This window comes from Pseudophryne corroboree, chromosome 5 (assembly GCF_028390025.1).
Source record: "Pseudophryne corroboree isolate aPseCor3 chromosome 5, aPseCor3.hap2, whole genome shotgun sequence".
In the NCBI taxonomy this organism is placed as follows: domain Eukaryota; kingdom Metazoa; phylum Chordata; class Amphibia; order Anura; family Myobatrachidae; genus Pseudophryne; species Pseudophryne corroboree.
This window is the reverse complement of record NC_086448.1, coordinates 791,549,891-791,569,638: the sequence shown is the minus strand read 5'-3', so window position 1 is coordinate 791,569,638 and position 19,748 is coordinate 791,549,891. Positions and strand designations below refer to the sequence as shown.

The following is a 19,748-nucleotide window of genomic DNA, read 5'->3' as shown; positions in this document are numbered from 1 at the left end:
CATAGTAGTCATTCTACACAGAAAGCCTACAGCAATATTGCCACAAAAAATGCCCACAGTAATAGTGCCCCTTACACATAATGCCCACAGTATTCATGCCACACAGAACGCCAACAGCAGTAGTGCTACACAGAACACCCACAGTAGTGGTGCTACACAGAACACCCACAGTAGTGGTGCCACACAGAATACCCACAGTAGTAGTGCCACACAGAAGGCCTACAGTAATAGTGCCACACATAATGCCTACAGTAAAAGCGCACCTTACACATAATACCCACAGTAGTCACGCCACACAGAACAGCCACAGTAGTCGTGCCATGCAGAACGCCCACAGTAGTCGTGCCACGCAGAACTCCCACAGTAGTCATGCCATGCAGAACTCCCACAGTAGTCGTGCCATGCAGAACTCCCACAGTAGTCGTACCACACAGGACACCCACAGTAGTCATGACACACAGGACACCCACAGTAGTAGTGAAACAGTTAATGGCAGTGGCGGATTTAAGGGTCAGTCCGCCCCTAGGCACCACATTGTTGGCCGCCCTCACCACCACAATCACACACACACACACCCCCTTCACTGTCAGATATCTGTCAGCCTCCTCCTGAGCCACGCTCAAGAACTGCTCCATCGGGCACCATCTAGTGGCTGCCAGCGTGCAAAACACTTGAATTCCCCCCTTCTTCAAACACAGGGGGAGATGTATCAAAACTTGGAAAGGGATAAATCAGAGAGAGATAACGTACCAGCCAATCAGCTCCTAACTGCCATTGAAAAATGACAGGAGCGATTAGTTGGCACTTTATCTCTCCACTTTATCTCTCACCATAATACATCTCCCCCATAAAATTTAATGGAACAAAGTGATTCCCTGGCCAAATAGCCACATCCAATTTCAGATTCAGAGTGGCAACAAGCACTGACGCAGCCGCCCTGGCTTTACCAGACAGCCACAAGTCTTCAGTGGGGTCATTTCTTTTTAAACAATATCATGTCAAATGTTCTAATTTTCAAATCCACTTTGTTTACTGTAAAGACCATAGTGCAGCTTTAGTTCCAGCTGTAGGAAATAATTCAGCTGTGAGTCTTATTCTTCGCGGTTTGGTGCCCGCGCCTTTTATCTCTGCTGTTGGTAAAGCCAATGTATTTAAGATGCCAAAACTTTACTACTGTAACACTATTGCTTTTTCTTACAACCCAAACTTACCCTGCACGGGAAAGGTCCTTTCAGTTTGTTCTTTTTTTTATATAGAGGGCCTGCTTTAGAGAATTGCGTAAATGCATTCACAGATGTGATTTTGCTCGTTGAGCAGTTGTGAAAATATGCTAATGACCCAGATGCGTCTCTTGCTTAGAGACTCCCACTGCCGGCGGCTCACATCTTCCGCTTACATGCAAAAGCAGAAAAACGGACGCACAATGGGCCTGATTCAGACCTGATCGTTGCTGTGCGGGCGATCAGGTCATAACTGCGCATGCGTATGCACCGCAATGCGCATGCATGTCGGACAACAACAACTGGCATCGCCAGTCAGCGACGGGATGGTGCGAAAAATCTGATCGCACGGGCAGGGCCGGTGCTAGGGTGTTCGGTGCCCCCCTGCAAATGATAAATTTGCACCCTCCCTCCCTTCACAAAGGGACAGTGCATGCCGAAGAGACGGCGCATGCCAGGCATTGCTTCTGCACGGTGCCTGTAAGGCAGGTTGACCTGTGCAGCGTGGAGGGGAAGGAATGAGAGGCACCTGTACCCGCACTGATCAGTGACCAGCAGGAAACTGGAATCCAGGGGTGGAGAGCACAGTGGCTGGTTTACACAGGAACTGGGACAGAACACAGAGGGGAAGGGGGGGGGGGGGATGCAGTGACAGAACACAGGGGGCAGTGACATTGTGACTGGGATAGAACACAGACGGGGTGTGACACAGTGACAGAACACAGACGGGGTGCGACACAGTGACAGAACACAGACGGGGTGTGACACAGTGACAGAACACAGACGGTGTGCGACACAGTGGCAGAACACAGACGGGGTGTGACACAGTGACAGAACACAGACGGGGTGTGACACAGTGACAGAACACAGACGGGGTGCGACACAGTGACAGAACACAGACGGGGTGTGACACAGTGACAGAACACAGACGGGGTGCGACACAGTGACAGAACACATGGGAAGGGGGTGACTGGGATAGAACACAGATGGGGGGAGCGGGGGGGTCTGACACAGTGACTGGGACAGAACACACAGCGGTGGGTGTGACACAGTAACAGAACACAGAGGGGGGGGTGACACAATGACATATCACTGGAGGGATGGCACAGTGACAGAACACTGGGGTGACACTAACAGAACACTGGGGGGGATGACAAAGTGGCAGCACACTGGGGGGGGTGACACACTTGACAGAACACTGGGGGAGTGACACACTTTACAGAACACTGGTGGGGGGGTGACACACTTGACAGAACACTGGGGGTGTGACACACTTGACAGATCACTGGGGAGGGGTGACACACTTTACAGAACACTGGTGGGGGTGTGACACACTTGACAGAACACTGGGGGTGTGACACACTTGACAGATCACTGGGGAGGGGTGACACACTTGACAGATCACTGGGGAGGGGTGACGCACTTGACAGAACACTGGAGGGGTGACACCTGACTGAACACTGGGGGGGTGACACTTGACAGAACACTAGGGGGGTGACACACTTGACAGAACACTAGGGGGGTGACACACTTGACAGAACACTGGGGAGGAGACACACTTGAGAGAACACTGGGGGGATGTCACTGACAGAACAGGGGGGAGGGAGCACGGGGGGGGGGGGGGGGGGATACATCGGGACTGTCCGGGTCTCTGACTCTGAACATCACAAGATCCTAACGTCTCAGCGCCATTTGCAGACCCAGCCCTCGCTCCCTCTGCTCTGTTACCTGAACTGCTGTGCAGCGCTCAGAGCCGCGACCGCCGGCTAGGGATGCCGGATTTCTGGCTGAGCGCTGCCTGTCTCTGCCCATGGTGGCCACAATGCTGGTATACTCACTGGGGGGCCAGGAGCGCTGATGACCGCAGCTGTCAGGACTCCGGGGACTTCATGGTGGCCGCAGAAGAGCACGTCGTGGATGGCCGCAGCAGCAACAATAGTATGAGGCGCTGCGGGGAATAAGGGGGTGGAGCTTGCTGCAATCACGTTGGCACACTCTTATTTAACTTCCGGAAGACCACTGCTGCTGTACTATATCGTGACTGCAATAAACAAAGTATACGCTGTGGCTGCACTGTGACCATATTCACAAAGCTGCCGACTGCCGCACCAACAGACTGCAGAGGGATGCAAAGTAGGGAGAGCGCCTCTCTAGCCTAGCGCCTACCTGCTTTGCATCCCTTTGCTGAGCGGGTAACGCCGGCTCTGCACACGGGCATTCACAAGGTGATTAACAGGAGGAGGCCGTTTGTGGATGGCCGTTTACTGGGAGTGTCTGGAAAAACGCAGGCATGCCCAAGCAGGGAGTGAGAGGTGTAGGGGGTAAGTAAAGGAGAGAAACATGAAGGTGATCAGACACAAAGGAGAATATATAGGGAGTAAGAGGGTTACCTAATATGAAGATATGCACACATGAGGAGAGTGACAGACATAGGAAACGGAAGGGACACATGGAAGACATAAGGGAGGTGAGCAAAGGTTGTTTAACATATCCTGCTACATTGCGCACCACATCTAAAATTGGGAGGGGGGGACTGCTGTGAGCATTGTGTGTGTAAGCGGCACTGCTACTGTGGGAATTGTGTGTGTAAGCGGCACTGGTACTGTGGGAATTGTGTGTGTAAGCGGCACTGCTACTGTGGGAATTGTGTGTGTAAGCGGCACTGGTACTGTGTGGGTATTGTGTGTGTAAGCGGCACTGGTACTGTGTGGGTATTGTGTGTGTAAGCGGCACTGGTACTGTGTGGGTATTGTGTGTGTAAGCGGCACTGCTACTGTGTGGGTATTGTGTGTGTAAGCGGCACTGCTACTGTGTGGGTATTGTGTGTGTAAGCGGCACTGCTACTGTGTGGGTATTGTGTGTGTAAGCGGCACTGCTACTGTGTGGGTATTGTGTGTGTAAGCGGCACTGCTACTGTGGGAATTGTGTGTGTAAGCGGCACTGCTACTGTGGGAATTGTGTGTGTAAGCGGCACTGCTACTGTGTGGGTATTGTGTGTGTAAGCGGCACTGCTACTGTGTGGGTATTGTGTGTGTAAGCGGCACTGGTACTGTGTGGGTATTGTGTGTGTAAGCGGCACAGGTACTGTGTGGGTATTGTGTGTGTGTAAGCGGCACTGGTACTGTGTGGGTATTGTGTGTGTAAGCGGCACTGGTACTGTGTGGGTATTGTGTGTGTAAGCGGCACTGGTACTGTGTGGGTATTGTGTGTGTAAGCGGCACTGCTACTGTGTGGGTATTGTGTGTGTAAGTGGCACTGCTACTGTGTGGGTATTGTGTGTGTAAGCGGCACTGGTACTGTGTGGGTATTGTGTGTGTAAGCGGCACTGGTACTGTGTGGGTATTGTGTGTGTGTAAGCGGCACTGCTACTGTGTGGGTATTGTGTGTGTAAGCGGCACTGGTACTGTGTGGGTATTGTGTGTGTAAGCGGCACTGGTACTGTGTGGGTATTGTGTGTGTAAGTGGCACTGCTACTGTGGGAATTGTGTGTGTAAAGGACACTAATATGTGGGGCAATGTGAATAAGATTGTGCTACTGTGAGGCTTTATTTTGAATTGGGGGTACTATTGTGTGGCCACGCCCCTTCCTAGTGAGGCCACACACCCATTTTGCAGCGCGCACGCGGGTGGCGGGGAAAATGAGTTCCCCCACCTCTCCAGGACCACTTAAAGCCCTGGCAGTGGCAAATAATCAGTCCACTGTGTGCAACATGTACATTCCATACAAATCTGAATCAGGTTTGGTTTAAGGTTTAAGGGAGACCTCATCCCAGAATTAAAATCGTAGTTTAACACGCGCAGTTCAGCGGCCATATATAACATGCCTTGTGTCAGGAGAGCTAACTAGACAGCTGCCCGGCCATTCAGGTTGTGCTCTGACTCGGGAGAATGATGATGTTTGAATGAAATCCTCTGCCGCTTCCTTCTACAGGAAAATAAACCCTGCTCGTGCACCGTGGGTGTGTATATCACAGGAGGCTCTATAGAATGAAGGAGTGTTATTACCACAGTATACTTCCAAATGGAGTATATTTGTTTTGTATACCGACTGGTAAGGAAAAAAATAAGAATTTACTCACCGGTAATTCTATTTCTCGTAGTCCGTAGTGGATGCTGGGGACTCCGTCAGGACCATGGGGAATAGCGGCTCCGCAGGAGACAGGGCACAAAATTTAAAAGTTTGACCACTAGGTGGTGTGTACTGGCTCCTCCCCCTATGACCCTCCTCCAAGCCTCAGTTAGGATACTGTGCCCGGACGAGCGTACACAATAAGGAAGGATTTTGAATCCCGGGTAAGACTCATACCAGCCACACCAATCACACCGTACAACTTGTGATCTGAACCCAGTTAACAGTATGATAACGTAGGAGCCTCTGAAAAGATGGCTCACAACAATAAACAACCCGATTTTTTTGTAACAATAACTATGTACAAGTATTGCAGACAATCCGCACTTGGGATGGGCGCCCAGCATCCACTACGGACTACGAGAAATAGAATTACCGGTGAGTAAATTCTTATTTTCTCTGACGTCCTAGTGGATGCTGGGGATTCCGTCAGGACCATGGGGATTATACCAAAGCTCCCAAACGGGCGGGAGAGTGCGGATGTCTCTGCAGCACCGAATGAGAGAACTCCAGGTCCTCCTTAGCCAGGGTATCAAATTTGTAGAATTTTACAAACGTGTTCTCCCCTGACCACGTAGCTGCTCGGCAGAGTTGTAATGCCGAGACCCCTCGGGCAGCCGCCCAAGATGAGCCCACCTTCCATGTGGAGTGGGCATTGACAGATTTAGGCTGTGGCAGGCCTGCCACAGAATGTGCAAGTTGAATTGTGCTACAAATCCAACGAGCAATCGTCTGCTTAGAAGCAGGAGCACCCAGCTTGTTGGGTGCATACAGTATAAACAGCGAGTCAGATTTTCTGACTCCAGCCGTCCTTGAAATATATATTTTCAATGCTCTGACAACGTCCAGCAACTTGGAATCCTCCAAATCGCTAGTAGCCGCAGGCACCACAATAGGCTGGTTCAGGTGAAACGCTGATACCACCTTAGGCAGAAAATGAGGACGCGTCCTCAATTCTGCCCTGTCCGAATGGAAAATCAGATATGGGCTTTTATACGATAAAGCCGCCGATTCCGACACTCTCCTGGCTGAAGCCAGGGCCAGTAGCATGGTTACTTTCCATGTAAGATATTTCAAATCTACCGATTTGAGTGGCTCAAACCAATGGGATTTGAGAAAATCCAAAACTACATTGAGATCCCACGGTGCCACTGGGGGCACAACCGGGGGTTGTATATGTAGTACTCCTTTTACAAAAGTCTGGACTTCAGGAACTGAAGCCAATTCTTTCTGGAAGAAAATCGACAGGGCCGAAATTTGAACCTTAATGGACCCTAATTTGAGGCCCATAGATAATCCTGTTTGCAGGAAATGTAGGAATCGACCCAGTTGAAATTCCTCTGTCGGGGCCTTCCTGGCCTCACACCATGCAACATATTTTCTCCAAATGCGGTGATAATGTTGTGCAGTCACCTCCTTCCTGGCTTTGACCAGGGTAGGGATGACCTCTTCCGGAATGCCTTTTTCCCTTAGGATCCGGCGTTCAACCGCCATGCCGTCAAACGCAGCCGCGGTAAGTCTTGGAATAGACACGGTCCCTGCTGAAGCAGATCCCTTCTTAGAGGTAGAGGCCACGGATCTTCCGTGAGCATCTACTGAAGTTCCGGGTACCAAGTCCTTCTTGGCCAGTCCGGAGCCACTAGTATCGTTCTTACTCCCCTTTGCCGTATAATTCTCAGTACCTTGGGTATGAGAGGCAGAGGAGGGAACACATACACTGACTGGTACACCCATGGTGTTACCAGAGCGTCCACAGCTATTGCCTGAGGGTCTCTTGACCTGGCGCAATATCTGTCCAGTTTTTTGTTGAGGCGGGACGCCATCATGTCCACCATTGGTCTTTCCCAATGGACTACAATCATGTGGAAGACTTCTGGATGAAGTCCCCACTCTCCCGGGTGAAGATCGTGTCTGCTGAGGAAGTCTGCTTCCCAGTTGTCCACTCCCGGGATGAACACTGCTGACAGTGCTATCACATGATTTTCCGCCCAGCGAAGAATCCTTGCAGCTTCTGCCATTGCCCTCCTGCTTCTTGTGCCGCCCTGTCTGTTTACGTGGGCGACTGCCGTGATGTTGTCCGACTGGATCAACACCGGCTGACCCTGAAGCAGAGGTTTTGCCAGGCTTAGAGCATTGTAGATTGCTCTTAGTTCCAGTATATTTATGTGAAGAGACGTTTCCAGGCTTGACCACACGCCCTGGAAGTTTCTTCCTTGTGTGACCGCTCCCCAGCCTCTCAGGCTGGCATCCGTGGTCACTAGGACCCAGTTCTGTATGCCGAATCTGCGGCCCTCTAACAGATGAGCACTCTGCAACCACCATAGCAGAGAGACCCCCATTTTTCCCAGGACTCTTGTGCATTGATGCACAGACACTGTCCCTGGTTTTAGGAGGTTCCTGACGAGTTCGGATAACTCCCTGGCTTTCTCCTCCGGAAGAAATACCTTTTTCTGAACAGTGTCCAGAATCATCCCTAGGAACAGCAGACGTGTCGTCGGGATTAGTTGGGATTTTGGAAAATTCAGAATCCACCCGTGCTGTTGGAGCACTACTTGAGTTAGTGCTACTCCGACCTCCAGCTGTTCTCTGGATCTTGCCCTTATCAGGAGATCGTCCAAGTAAGGGATAATTAATACGCCTTCTCTTCGAAGAAGGATCATCATTTCGGCCATTACCTTGGTAAAGACCCTGGGTGCCGTGGACAATCCAAACGGCAGCGTCTGAAACTGATAATGACAGTTTTGTACCACGAACCTGAGGTACCCTTGGTGTGAAGGGCAAATTGGGACATGAAGGTAAGCATCCTTGATGTCCAAGGACACCATAAAATCCCCTTCTTCCAGATTCGCTATCACTGCTCTGAGTGACTCCATCTTGAACTTGAATTTTTGTATGTACAGGTTCAGAGATTTCAGATTTAGGATAGGTCTTACCGAGCCGTCCGGCTTCGGTACCACAAATAGCGTGGAGTAATACCCCTTTCCCTGTTGTAGAAGGGGTACCTTGATTATCACCTGCTGAGAATACAGCTTGTGAATGGCTTCCAATACCGTCGCCCTGTCTGAGGGAGACGTTGGCAAAGCAGATTTTAGGAACCGGCGAGGGGGAGACTTCTCGAATTCCAACCTGTAACCCTGAAATACTACCTGCAGGATCCAGGGGTCCACCTGCGAGTGAGCCCACTGTGCGCTGAAATTCTTGAGGCGACCCCCCACCGCCCCTGAGTCCGCTTGTAAGGTCCCAGCGTCATGCTGAGGCCTTTGCAGAAGCCGGGGAGGACTTCTGCTCCTGGGAAGGGGCTGCTTGCTGCAGTCTCTTACCCTTTCCTTTGCCTCGGGGCAAATATGAATGTCCTTTTGCTCGCTTGTTCTTATAGGAACGAAAGGACTGCGGCTGAAAAGACTGCGTCTTTTTCTGCTGGGAGGGGACTTGAGGTAAAAAGGTGGACTTCCCGGCTGTTGCCGTGGCTACCAAATCCGATAGACCGACCCCAAATAATTCCTCCCCTTTATACGGCAATACTTCCATATGCCGTTTGGAATCCGCATCGCCTGACCACTGTCGTGTCCATAGACTTCTTCTGGCAGATATGGACATCGCACTTACTCTTGATGCCAGAGTGCAGATATCCCTCTGTGCATCTCGCATATAAAGGAATGCATCCTTTAATTGCTCTATAGTCAATAAAATACTGTCCCTATCCAGGGTATCAATATTTTCAGTCAGGGAATCCGACCAAGCCACCCCAGCACTGCACATCCAAGCTGAGGCGATTGCTGGTCGCAGTATAACACCAGTATGTGTGTATATACTTTTTAGAGTATTTTCCAGCCTCCTATCAGCTGGATCCTTGAGGGCGGCCGTATCAGGAGACGGTAACGCCACTTGTTTGGATAAACGTGTGAGCGCCTTGTCCACCCTAGGGGGTGTTTCCCAGCGCGCCCTAACCTCTGGCGGGAAAGGGTATAACGCCAATAACTTCTTTGAAATTAGCAGTTTTTTATCAGGGTTAACCCACGCTTCATCACACACGTCATTCAATTCCTCTGATTCAGGAAAAACTACAGGTAGTTTTTTCAGACCCCACATAATACCCCTTTTTGTGGTACTTGCAGTATCAGAGATATGCAAAGCCTCCTTCATTGCCGTGATCATATAACGTGTGGCCCTACTGGAAAATACGTTCGTTTCTTCACCGTCGACACTAGATTCGGTGTCCGTGTCTGGGTCTGTGTCGACCGACTGAGGCAAAGGGCGTTTTACAGCCCCTGACGGTGTTTGAGACGCCTGTACAGGTACTAACTGGTTTGCCGGTCGTCTCATGTCATCAACCGACTTTTGCAGCGTGCTGACATTATCACGTAATTCCATAAACAAAGCCATCCATTCCGGTGTCGACTCCCTAGGGGGTGACATCACCATTACCGGCAATTGCTCCGCCTCCACACCAACATCGTCCTCATACATGTCGACACACACGTACCGACACACAGCAGACACACAGGGAATGCTCTGATAGAAGACAGGACCCCACTAGCCCTTTGGGGAGACAGAGGGAGAGTTTGCCAGCACACACCAAAGCGCTATAATTATATAGGAACAACCTTATATAAGTGTTGTTTCCTTATAGCTGCTTAAATATATATAATATCGCCAAAAAATGCCCCCCCTCTCTGTTTTTTACCCTGTTTCTGTAGTGCAGTGCAGGGGAGAGCCTGGGAGCCTTCCTAGCAGCGGAGCTGTGTAGGAAAATGGCGCTGTGTGCTGAGGAGATAGGCCCCGCCCCCTATTCCGGCGGGCTCTTCTCCCGGTTTTTCTGAGACCTGGCAGGGGTGAAATACATCCATATAGCCTCATGGACTATATGTGATGTATTCTTTTTAGCCAGAAAGGTATTAACATTGCTGCCCAGGGCGCCCCCCCCAGCGCCCTGCACCCTCAGTGACCGCCGGTGTGAAGTGTGCCTGAGCGCAATGGCGCACAGCTGCAGTGCTGTGCGCTACCTCATGAAGACTGAAAGGCCTTCAGCCGCCGGTTTCTGGACCTCTTCTTACTTCGGCATCTGCAAGGGGGTCGGCGGCGCGGCTCCGGTGACCCATCCAGGCTGTACCTGTGATCGTCCCTCTGGAGCTAGTGTCCAGTAGCCTAAGAAGCAAATCCATCCTGCACGCAGGTGAGTTCACTTCTTCTCCCCTAGGTCCCTCGTTGCAGTGAGCCTGTTGCCAGCAGGACTCACTGAAAATAATAAAACTATCAAAACTTTTACTCTAAGCAGCTCTTTATGAGAGCCACCTAGATTGCACCCTGCTCGGACGGGCACAAAAACCTAACTGAGGCTTGGAGGAGGGTCATAGGGGGAGGAGCCAGTACACACCACCTAGTGGTCAAACTTTTAAATTTTGTGCCCTGTCTCCTGCGGAGCCGCTATTCCCCATGGTCCTGACGGAGTCCCCAGCATCCACTAGGACGTCAGAGAAAGAAAAAATAGTTGAAATCATGTTCCCACACAAAGCACACTGTCACTTTTATTCGATTTAGGTCAACCCCTTGCAGCGAATTCATATATTTTAAGCAAATTAAATGTAATCACATCAATTTCCTGTCACACTGATGCAAGAAGAGGAAAACGGTGTGTGCTGCTCAATCTTCTCTCTCTCTCAGACTGTGGCGTCATTCTCATCCTGAGATCACAAGACTTCCGCAGCCTCCTGCAGGCAAAGCGGACCATCTACTGTAGTGCAGTGTTTCCCAAACACCATCCCCAGGGCACGCTAACAGTCCACATTTTAAGGATATCCATGTATAAGCACAGATGGTTACATCAAAATAACTGAGATACTAATTAAGTCACCTGAGCTGATGTATGGATAGCCTGAAAACCTGGACTGTTAGTGTGCTTTGAAGATCGCGGTTGGGAACTCCCATCTAGTGGGTATTCAGCACCCTGATAGGTGGTGAGCCGGAGCACATCATTCAGGGGGGTTGGTAACGGGATCTAGGTGCTTGGGATGCCAGCGGTCAGAATACCAATAGCGGCATCCCAATGCGCAGGATCTCGACAACTGTTCGATAAGTATACTAACACATGCTCGCCACCGGTTCTATTCTCCGTCGAGTGGTTGCGTGGCCCCATCACTCCAGTGAGACTACCGGGGAGCGGTCGGTATTCCGACCGTCGGCATTTTACCGGCTGTCGGGATTCCGGCATTGGGATCCTGAACGCCGGGATCCCGACAGCCGGTGTATTAACTACATCCCCATCTAGACATCTCCTGGCGCTCTCATTAGTTAACAGATTGTTCAGTTTCCATCCATTTAAAAAGTGGGGACCTACAACCTACAGATCATCAGGCGATGAAGACGTCTCTATTTAATTTACACAGTTAATGTTGTTTTAGGTTCTTGTATAAATGCATTAGGCAATTTAAAGTAATGTGATTGCTTTAGATGGGTGATGTGCTGTAATTAAGAAATGAATTAATTCTGCTAATGTAATTAACTGATTACAGGGCTTATGTCTTTTCTTTGCTCATCAGATTGTTATCAGAACTTTAAGGTTTATGTACAGTATGTATCATTTAATTCTAGCACAAAATGATAGTTACAGAGGAATATAAAAAGCTCCCAGCAACACAGGCGAATAGAGAATGTTCAGTACTTGCCCCTGCTGACGAGATAATCCCATTCCAAAATGTTTACACTTTACATGGAAGGAAATCTGCAAAACAGTTTCCAGAATATCCTATACCATCCGCGTTGTGTAACTCCTCCCTGATCGTGCCTTCCCCCCCGTCCCCACGCCTCGATTCGACATAGAATCAGTGGCTCAGAGAGTGAAGGGGAGTGGGTAATTATTACATGGATGCAGTATTGTGTGAAGGGCTCGGCAAGCTGTATACTAGGAGAAATATCCCCCTCTGCAGTGCGCACGCTGCGCGGGGGCTCACTCCTCCTCTTTCACAGCTCGCAGGGCCACTCACTTCCAGTCTTGTAGTATTTTTCATAGTTTTTTCACCCGTTAAGTGACGTCTCAGAATATAGTCCCGCCCCCTGTCTTTCCCGGGCCTGTCTGAACTACTCTGTGATGCTGTGTGCATTTTAAATGTTCTTTTTAACTACAAGTTTTTGTTTCTTTTAAAAACTGAGGACATCCTAGAAGAACTGAATACAAGGCCCGATTCAGACCTGACCACTGTTGCGCGTTTTCGCAGGGCTGACGATTATCGATCGACTGCGCATGTCTATGGATCATAGTGCGCATATGCGAGGCCAAACTGCAAAAGAATTCAGCGTCTTTTGTGATCGCTAGGCGTACGCAAGTTGATTGACAGGAAGCGGACACTTGGGTGTGGTAACTGGACGTTTTCTGGGAGTGTCAGGAAAAACGCAGGTGTTCCCAAGCGTTTTCAGGGAGGGTGTGTGACGTCAGCTTCTGCCCCGAACAGCCTGTTTGTATCGCACTGCAGGAATAAGTTCTGGGCTACGCACAGACTGCATACAGTGGAAAAATCATTCGATGGTGAGTGAGTTGTGAGCGGATTTGCAGCCGACCGGCGTACGCATAACTTTTTGCACAGCGTACGCAGACTTGCACAGGGCGGGTATTCACTCTGTTTGGGTCGGCGATTGTGTGATCGCAAACCTCTGCTAATTCGCAGAGGTCTGAATCAGGTCCACAGTTAGAGAGACCCTAGTTTAATGGTAACAACATCATTTACTGTCGCTCAGTTCCCAAAGTTTTACAATTATTTTGGAATATTTTTTATCAACTTTAAAGGTGCCTAATGGTGGAAATTTGGTCATCTTTAAAGTTGTTTCTAATCTATCTATTGGAAAAGGATAATTTCAATCGACATATCGCAATTCATATTGAGAAGAGCTCTCACATTCCCCATTCTTCCATATTTACACCAAGAGAACAAAACAGACAGTCAGGGTTTTCATGTTCATACATCTAAAGATTTATCTTCCAATCTGGCTGGTTGGAACGAAAATCTGGTAATGGATGTCAGCAAATGACATGGATGGGAGCAAATGACAGTTTACCATTCCTAATGGTCAACTGTCCTTTGCTCCCAACCATTACCAGATTTTCTTTCCAACCAGCCAGATTGGAAGATAAATCTTTAGGTGTATGGGCACCAAGAGTTCTTTACAGTAACAGCACGGAAGATACTCTAACAAGCTATAGACACTGCCCACACATAGAATACATAATTGGACATCTGCTTTTAAAAAAAACAATATATAGGACTGCAATCCTTAATAAAACTATGGGATAAATGTTCTATGATGCTTTTCAAAGTCAACGCATCTTGGGGGTAATTCCAAGTTGATTGCAGCAGGATTTTTGATAGCAATTGGGCAAAACCATGTGCACTGCAGGGGAGGCAGATATAAAATGTGCAGAGAGAGTTAGATTTGGGTGGGTTATTTTATTTCTGTGCAGGGTAAATACTGGCTGCTCTATTTTTACACTGCAATTTAGATTGCAGATTGAACACACCCCACCCAAATCTAACTCTCCCTGCACATGTTATATCTGCCCCCCCTGCAGTGCACATGGTTTTGCCCAACTGCTAAAAAATTTCCTGCTGCGATCAACTTGGAATTACCCCCCTTAAGCAGTTTCAGTGACTTTACTTAAAGGGGCAACTACAGTCAATTCAAAAAACACTCCTGGTTTTGATTTAAATATAATTGCCCTTTCAAATCCAGCAACAGAAAGTGCCAAAGACACGGAAGCTTTGAAAATCGCCACATAGTAAATTTATTCCTATTTGTCGATCAAAGATTAGTCTAATTGCTAATATCAATTCAAGGAATATTTGTCCTCTTTTTACACCTTTGTGCTTTCACAGGAGTTTTGTTGCAATTATCCAGCTCAACCAGGAGGTTGACAAGTTGATATATACTGTATATCTTTTTTTCAATCTAAATAACTTTGCACAAATCTTCTAAAACATCTAGATTGTTACTAAGACAAGTGCTGTCCTTAAGCTGTCACTTTTATAAGGAACCTTTTTCATAGACGACCTATTTATATTATATACGTCAGTTTAAACAATGGAAGGTGACAATATCAATATAGACAAACAGACGGAAGGATTACCTCTTCAGGGTTATATTTCGCCAATACTCCATGGCCATGAAACTCTTCTAACACATCCTTAAGTTTCTTTGTTGAATCTTGAAGAAAGAGAGGAAAACAGAAGACAGTGATTACAATTTTTGAAATGTTTTGTTAGTTTAAATTAGAGATGTGCACCGGAAATTTTTCGGGTTTTGTGTTTTGGTTTTGGATTCGGTTCCGCAGCCGTGTTTTGGATTCGGACGCATTTTGGCAAAACCTCCCTGAAATTTTTTTGTCGGATTCGGGTGTGTTTTGGATTTGGGTGTTTTTTTTCTTCAAAAACCCCTTAAAAACAGTTTAAATCATAGAATTTGGGGGTAATTTTGATCCTATAGTATTATTAACCTCAATAAACACAATTTCCACTCATTTCCAGTCTATTCTGAACACCTTACACCTCACAATACTATTTTTAGTCCTAAAATTTGCACCGAGGTCGCTGGATGACTAAGCTAAGCGACCCAAGAGGGCGGCACAAACACCTGGCCCATCTAGGAGTGGCACTGCAGTGGCAGACAGGATGGCACTTCAAAAAAATTGGCCCCAAACAGCACATGATGCAAAGAAAAGAGAAAAAGAGGTGCACTGTGGTCGCTGGACGGCTAAGCTAAGCGACACAAACACCTCAATATCACAGGAATTAATCGTTCTAATCAATGGTATTATTGGTCCAAATCACTGGAAGAAAATGACAAAATCACTGGAATTATTCGTTCTAATCAATGGTATTGAAGTTATTCTTTATTTTTTATTTTTATTTTCCCCTATTTTTAATTTTCTCCTGCACAGCCCAGTAAAATGTAGAGATGTGCACCGGAAATTTTTCGGGTTTTGTGTTTTGGTTTTGGGTTCGGTTCCGTGGCCGTGTTTTGGGTTCGAACGCGTTTTGGCAAAACCTCACCGAATTTTTTTTGTCGGATTCAGGTGTGTTTTGGATTCGGATGTTTTTTTCCCAAAAAACCCTAAAAAACAGCTTAAATCATAGAATTTGGGGGTCATTTTGATCCCAAAGTATTATTAACCTCAATAACCATAATTTCCACTCATTTTCAGTCTATTCTGAACACCTCACACCTCACAATATTATTTTTAGTCCTAAAATTTGCACCGAGGTCGCTGGATGACTAAGCTCAGCGACCCAAGTGGCCGACACAAACACCTGGCCCATCTAGGAGTGGCAATGCAGTGTCACGCAGGATGGCCCTTCCAAAAAACACTCCCCAAACAGCACATGACGCAAAGAAAAATGAAAGAAAAAAGAGGTGCAAGATGGAATTGTCCTTGGGCCCTACCACCCACCCTTATGTTGTATAAACAACAGGACATGCACACTTTAACCAACCCATCATTTCAGTGACAGGGTCTGCCACACGACTGTGACTGAAATGACGGGTTGGTTTGGACCCCCACCAAAAAAGAAGCAATTAATCTCTCCTTGCACAAACTGGCTCTACAGAGGCAAGATGTCCACCTCATCATCATCCTCCGATTCATCACCGTGTACATCCCCCTCCTCACAGATTATCAATTCGTCCCCACTGGAATCCACCATCACAGCTCCCTGTGTACTTTGTGGAGGCAATTGCTGCTGGTGAATGTCTCCATGGAGGAATTGATTATAATTCATTTTAATGAACATCATCTTCTCCACATTTTCTGGAAGTAACCTCGTACGCCGATTGCTGACAAGGTGAGCGGCGGCACTAAACACTCTTTCGGAGCACACACTTGTGGGAGGGCAACTTAGGTAGAATAAAGCCAGTTTGTGCAAGGGCCTCCAAATTGCCTCTTTTTCCTGCCAGTATACGTACGGACTGTCTGACGTGCCTACTTGGATGCGGTCACTCATATAATCCTCCACCATTCTTTCAATGGAGAGAGAATCATATGCAGTGCCAGTAGACGACATGTCCGTAATCGTTGGCAGGTCCTTCAGTCCGGACCAGATGTCAGCATCAGCAGTCGCTCCAGACTGCCCTGCATCACCGCCAGCGGGTGGGCTCTGAATTCTGAGCCTTTTCCTCGCACCCCCAGTTGCGGGAGAATGTGAAGGAGGAGATGTTGACAGGTCGCGTTCCGCTTGACTTGACAATTTTCTCACCAGCAGTTCTTTGAACCCCTGCAGACTTGTGTCTGCCGGAAAGAGAGATCCAAGGTAGGTTTTAAATCTAGGATCGAGCACGGTGGCCAAAATGTAGTGCTCTGATTTCAACTGATTGACCACCTGTGAATCCTTGTTAAGCGAATTAAGGGCTCCATCCACAAGTCCCACATGCCTAGCGGAATCGCTCAGTGTTAGCTCCTCCTTCAATGTCTCCAGCTTCTTCTGCAAAAGCCTGATGAGGGGAATGACCTGACTCAGGCTGGCAGTGTCTGAACTGACTTCACGTGTGGCAAGTTCAAAAGGTTGCAGAACCTTGCACAACGTTGAAATCATTCTCCACTGCGCTTGAGACAGGTGCATTCCACCTCCTATATCGTGGTCAGTTGTATAGGCTTGAATGGCCTTTTGCTGCTCCTCCAACCTCTGAAGCATATAGAGGGTTGAATTCCACCTCGTTACCACTTCTTGCTTCAGATGATGGCAGGGCAGGTTCAGGCGTTTTTGGTGTTGCTCCAGTCTTCTGTACGTGGTGCCTGTACGCCGAAAGTGTCCCGCAATTCTTCTGGCCACCGACAGCATCTCTTGCACGCCCCTGTCGTTTTTTAAATAATTCTGCACCACCAAATTCAAGGTATGTGCAAAACATGGGACGTGCTGGAATTTGCCCAGATTTAATGCACACACAATATTGCTGGCGTTGTCCGATGCCACAAATCCACAGGAGAGTCCAATTGGGGTAAGCCATTCTGCGATGATCTTCCTCAGTTGCCGTAAGAGGTTTTCAGCTGTGTGCGTATTCTGGAAAGCGGTGATACAAAGCGTAGCCTGCCTAGGAAAGAGTTGGCGTTTGCGAGATGCTGCTACTGGTGCCGCCGCTGCTGTTCTTGCGGCGGGAGTCAATACATCTACCCAGTGGGCTGTCACAGTCATATAGTCCTGAGTCTGCCCTGCTCCACTTGTCCACATGTCCGTGGTTAAGTGGACATTGGGTACAACTGCATTTTTTAGGACACTGGTGAGTCTTTTTCTGAGGTCTGTGTACATTTTCGGTATCGCCTGCCTAGAGAAATGGAACCTAGATGGTATTTGGTACCGGGGACACAGTACCTCAAACAAGTCTATAGTTGGCTCTGCAGTAATGATGGATACCGGAACCACGTTTCTCACCGCCCAGGATGCCAAGGCCTCAGTTATCCGCTTTGCAGCAGGATGACTGCTGTGATATTTCATCTTCCTCGCAAAGGACTGTTGGACAGTCAATTGCTTGGTGGAAGTAGTAAAAGTCGTCTTACGACTTACCCTCTGGGATGACCATCGACTTCCAGCAGCAACAACAGCAGCGCCAGCAGCAGTAGGCGTTACACGCAAGGATGCATCGGAGGAATCCCAGGCAGGAGAGGACTCGTCAGAATTGCCAGTGACATGGCCTGCAGGACTATTGGCATTCCTGGGGAAGGAGGAAATTGACACTGAGGGAGTTGGTGGGGTGGTTTCCGTGAGCTTGGTTACAAGAGGAAGGGATTTACTGGTCAGTGGACTGCTTCCGCTGTCGCCCAAAGTTTTTGAACTTGTCACTGACTTATGATGAATGCGCTGCAGGTGACGTATAAGGGGGGGATGTTCCGAGGTGGTTAACGTCCTTACCCCTACTTATTACAGCTTGACAAAGGCAACACACGGCTTGACACCTGTTGTCCGCATTTCTGTTGAAATACTTCCACACCGAAGAGCTGTTTTTTTGGTATTTTCACCAGGCATATTCCTCCCACGGACAACAGGTGTCTCCCCGGGTGCCTGACTTAAACAAACCACCTCACCATCAGAATCCTCCTTGTCAATTTCCTCCCCAGCGCCAGCAACACCCATATCCTCCTCATCCTGGTGTACTTCAACACTGACATCTTCAATCTGACTATCAGGAACTGGACTGCGGGTGCTCCTTCCAGCACTTGCAGGGGGCGTGCAAATGGTGGAAGGCGCATGCTCTTCACGTCCAGTGTTGGGAAGGTCAGGCATCGCAACCGACACAATTGGACTCTCCTTGTGGATTTGTGATTTCGAAGAACGCACAGTTCTTTGCTGTGCTTTTGCCAGCTTAAGTCTTTTCATTTTTCTAGCGAGAGGCTGAGTGCTTCCATCCTCATGTGAAGCTGAACCACTAGCCATGAACATAGGCCAGGGCCTCAGCCGTTCCTTGCCACTCCGTGTGGTAAATGGCATATTGGCAAGTTTACGCTTCTCCTACGACGATTTTATTTTAGATTTTTTAGTCCTTTTTTTACTGATATTTTGTGTTTTGGATTTTACATGCTCTGTACTATGACATTGGGCATCGGCCTTGGCAGACGACGTTGATGGAATTTCATCGTCTCGGACATGACTAGTGGCAGCAGCTTCAGCACGAGGTGGAAGTGGATCTTGATCTTTCCCTATTTTTGGAACCTCAACATTTTTGTTCTCCATTTTTAATAGGCACAACTAAAAGGCACCTCAGGTAAACAATGGAGATGGATGGATACTAGTATACTTATGGATGACGAGTGACTGACGACACAGAGGTAGCTACAGCCGTGGACTACCGTACTGCGTCTGCTAGTATAGAGATGATAATGATATAAAAAATATATATATATCACTACTGCAGGTATATATAATATAATGACGGACCTGCTGGACACTGTCAGCAGACTCCTAAACTACTAGTATGAAGAAGATAGAAAAAAAAAACCCACCACAGGTAGGTATACAATTATGGACGAGCACTGACGACACAGAGGTAGCTACAGCCGTGGACTACCGTACTGCGTCTGCTAATATAGAGATAATAAAGATGATAGAGATGAACAAAAAAAATATAACACTACTGCAGGTAAATATTTATATAATATAATGAATGACGGACCTGCTGGACACTGTCAGCAGAATGCGTTTATAGAAAAAATAAAAAAAACACCACAGGAGTGTTTAACTTTTGCAGGCAGACAATATACTGGTGGTCACTGGTCAGTCACACTGGCAGCAAAAGTGTGCACTGTACTCCTGCTATAACTGCACCCCAGTCTCCCCCACAATTCAGCTGTGTGAGCAGTGAGCACTCAGCACAGTCAGATATACATAGATGATATTATCATGCAGCACACTGAGGCTGAGCACAGATATGGT

General features: G+C 48.0%; 1 protein-coding gene across 1 annotated transcript in view; it reads right to left on the bottom strand.

The window, feature by feature from the left end:
- DGKB (diacylglycerol kinase beta) overlaps positions 1 to 19,748 on the bottom strand; it is a 903,118-nt gene that overhangs the window by 823,651 nt on the left and 59,719 nt on the right. Inside the window, exon 2 of the mRNA XM_063924421.1 lies at positions 14,462 to 14,538. Coding sequence (XP_063780491.1) covers positions 14,462 to 14,538 — 77 coding nt within the window. The remainder of the gene's footprint in view (positions 1 to 14,461; positions 14,539 to 19,748) is intronic.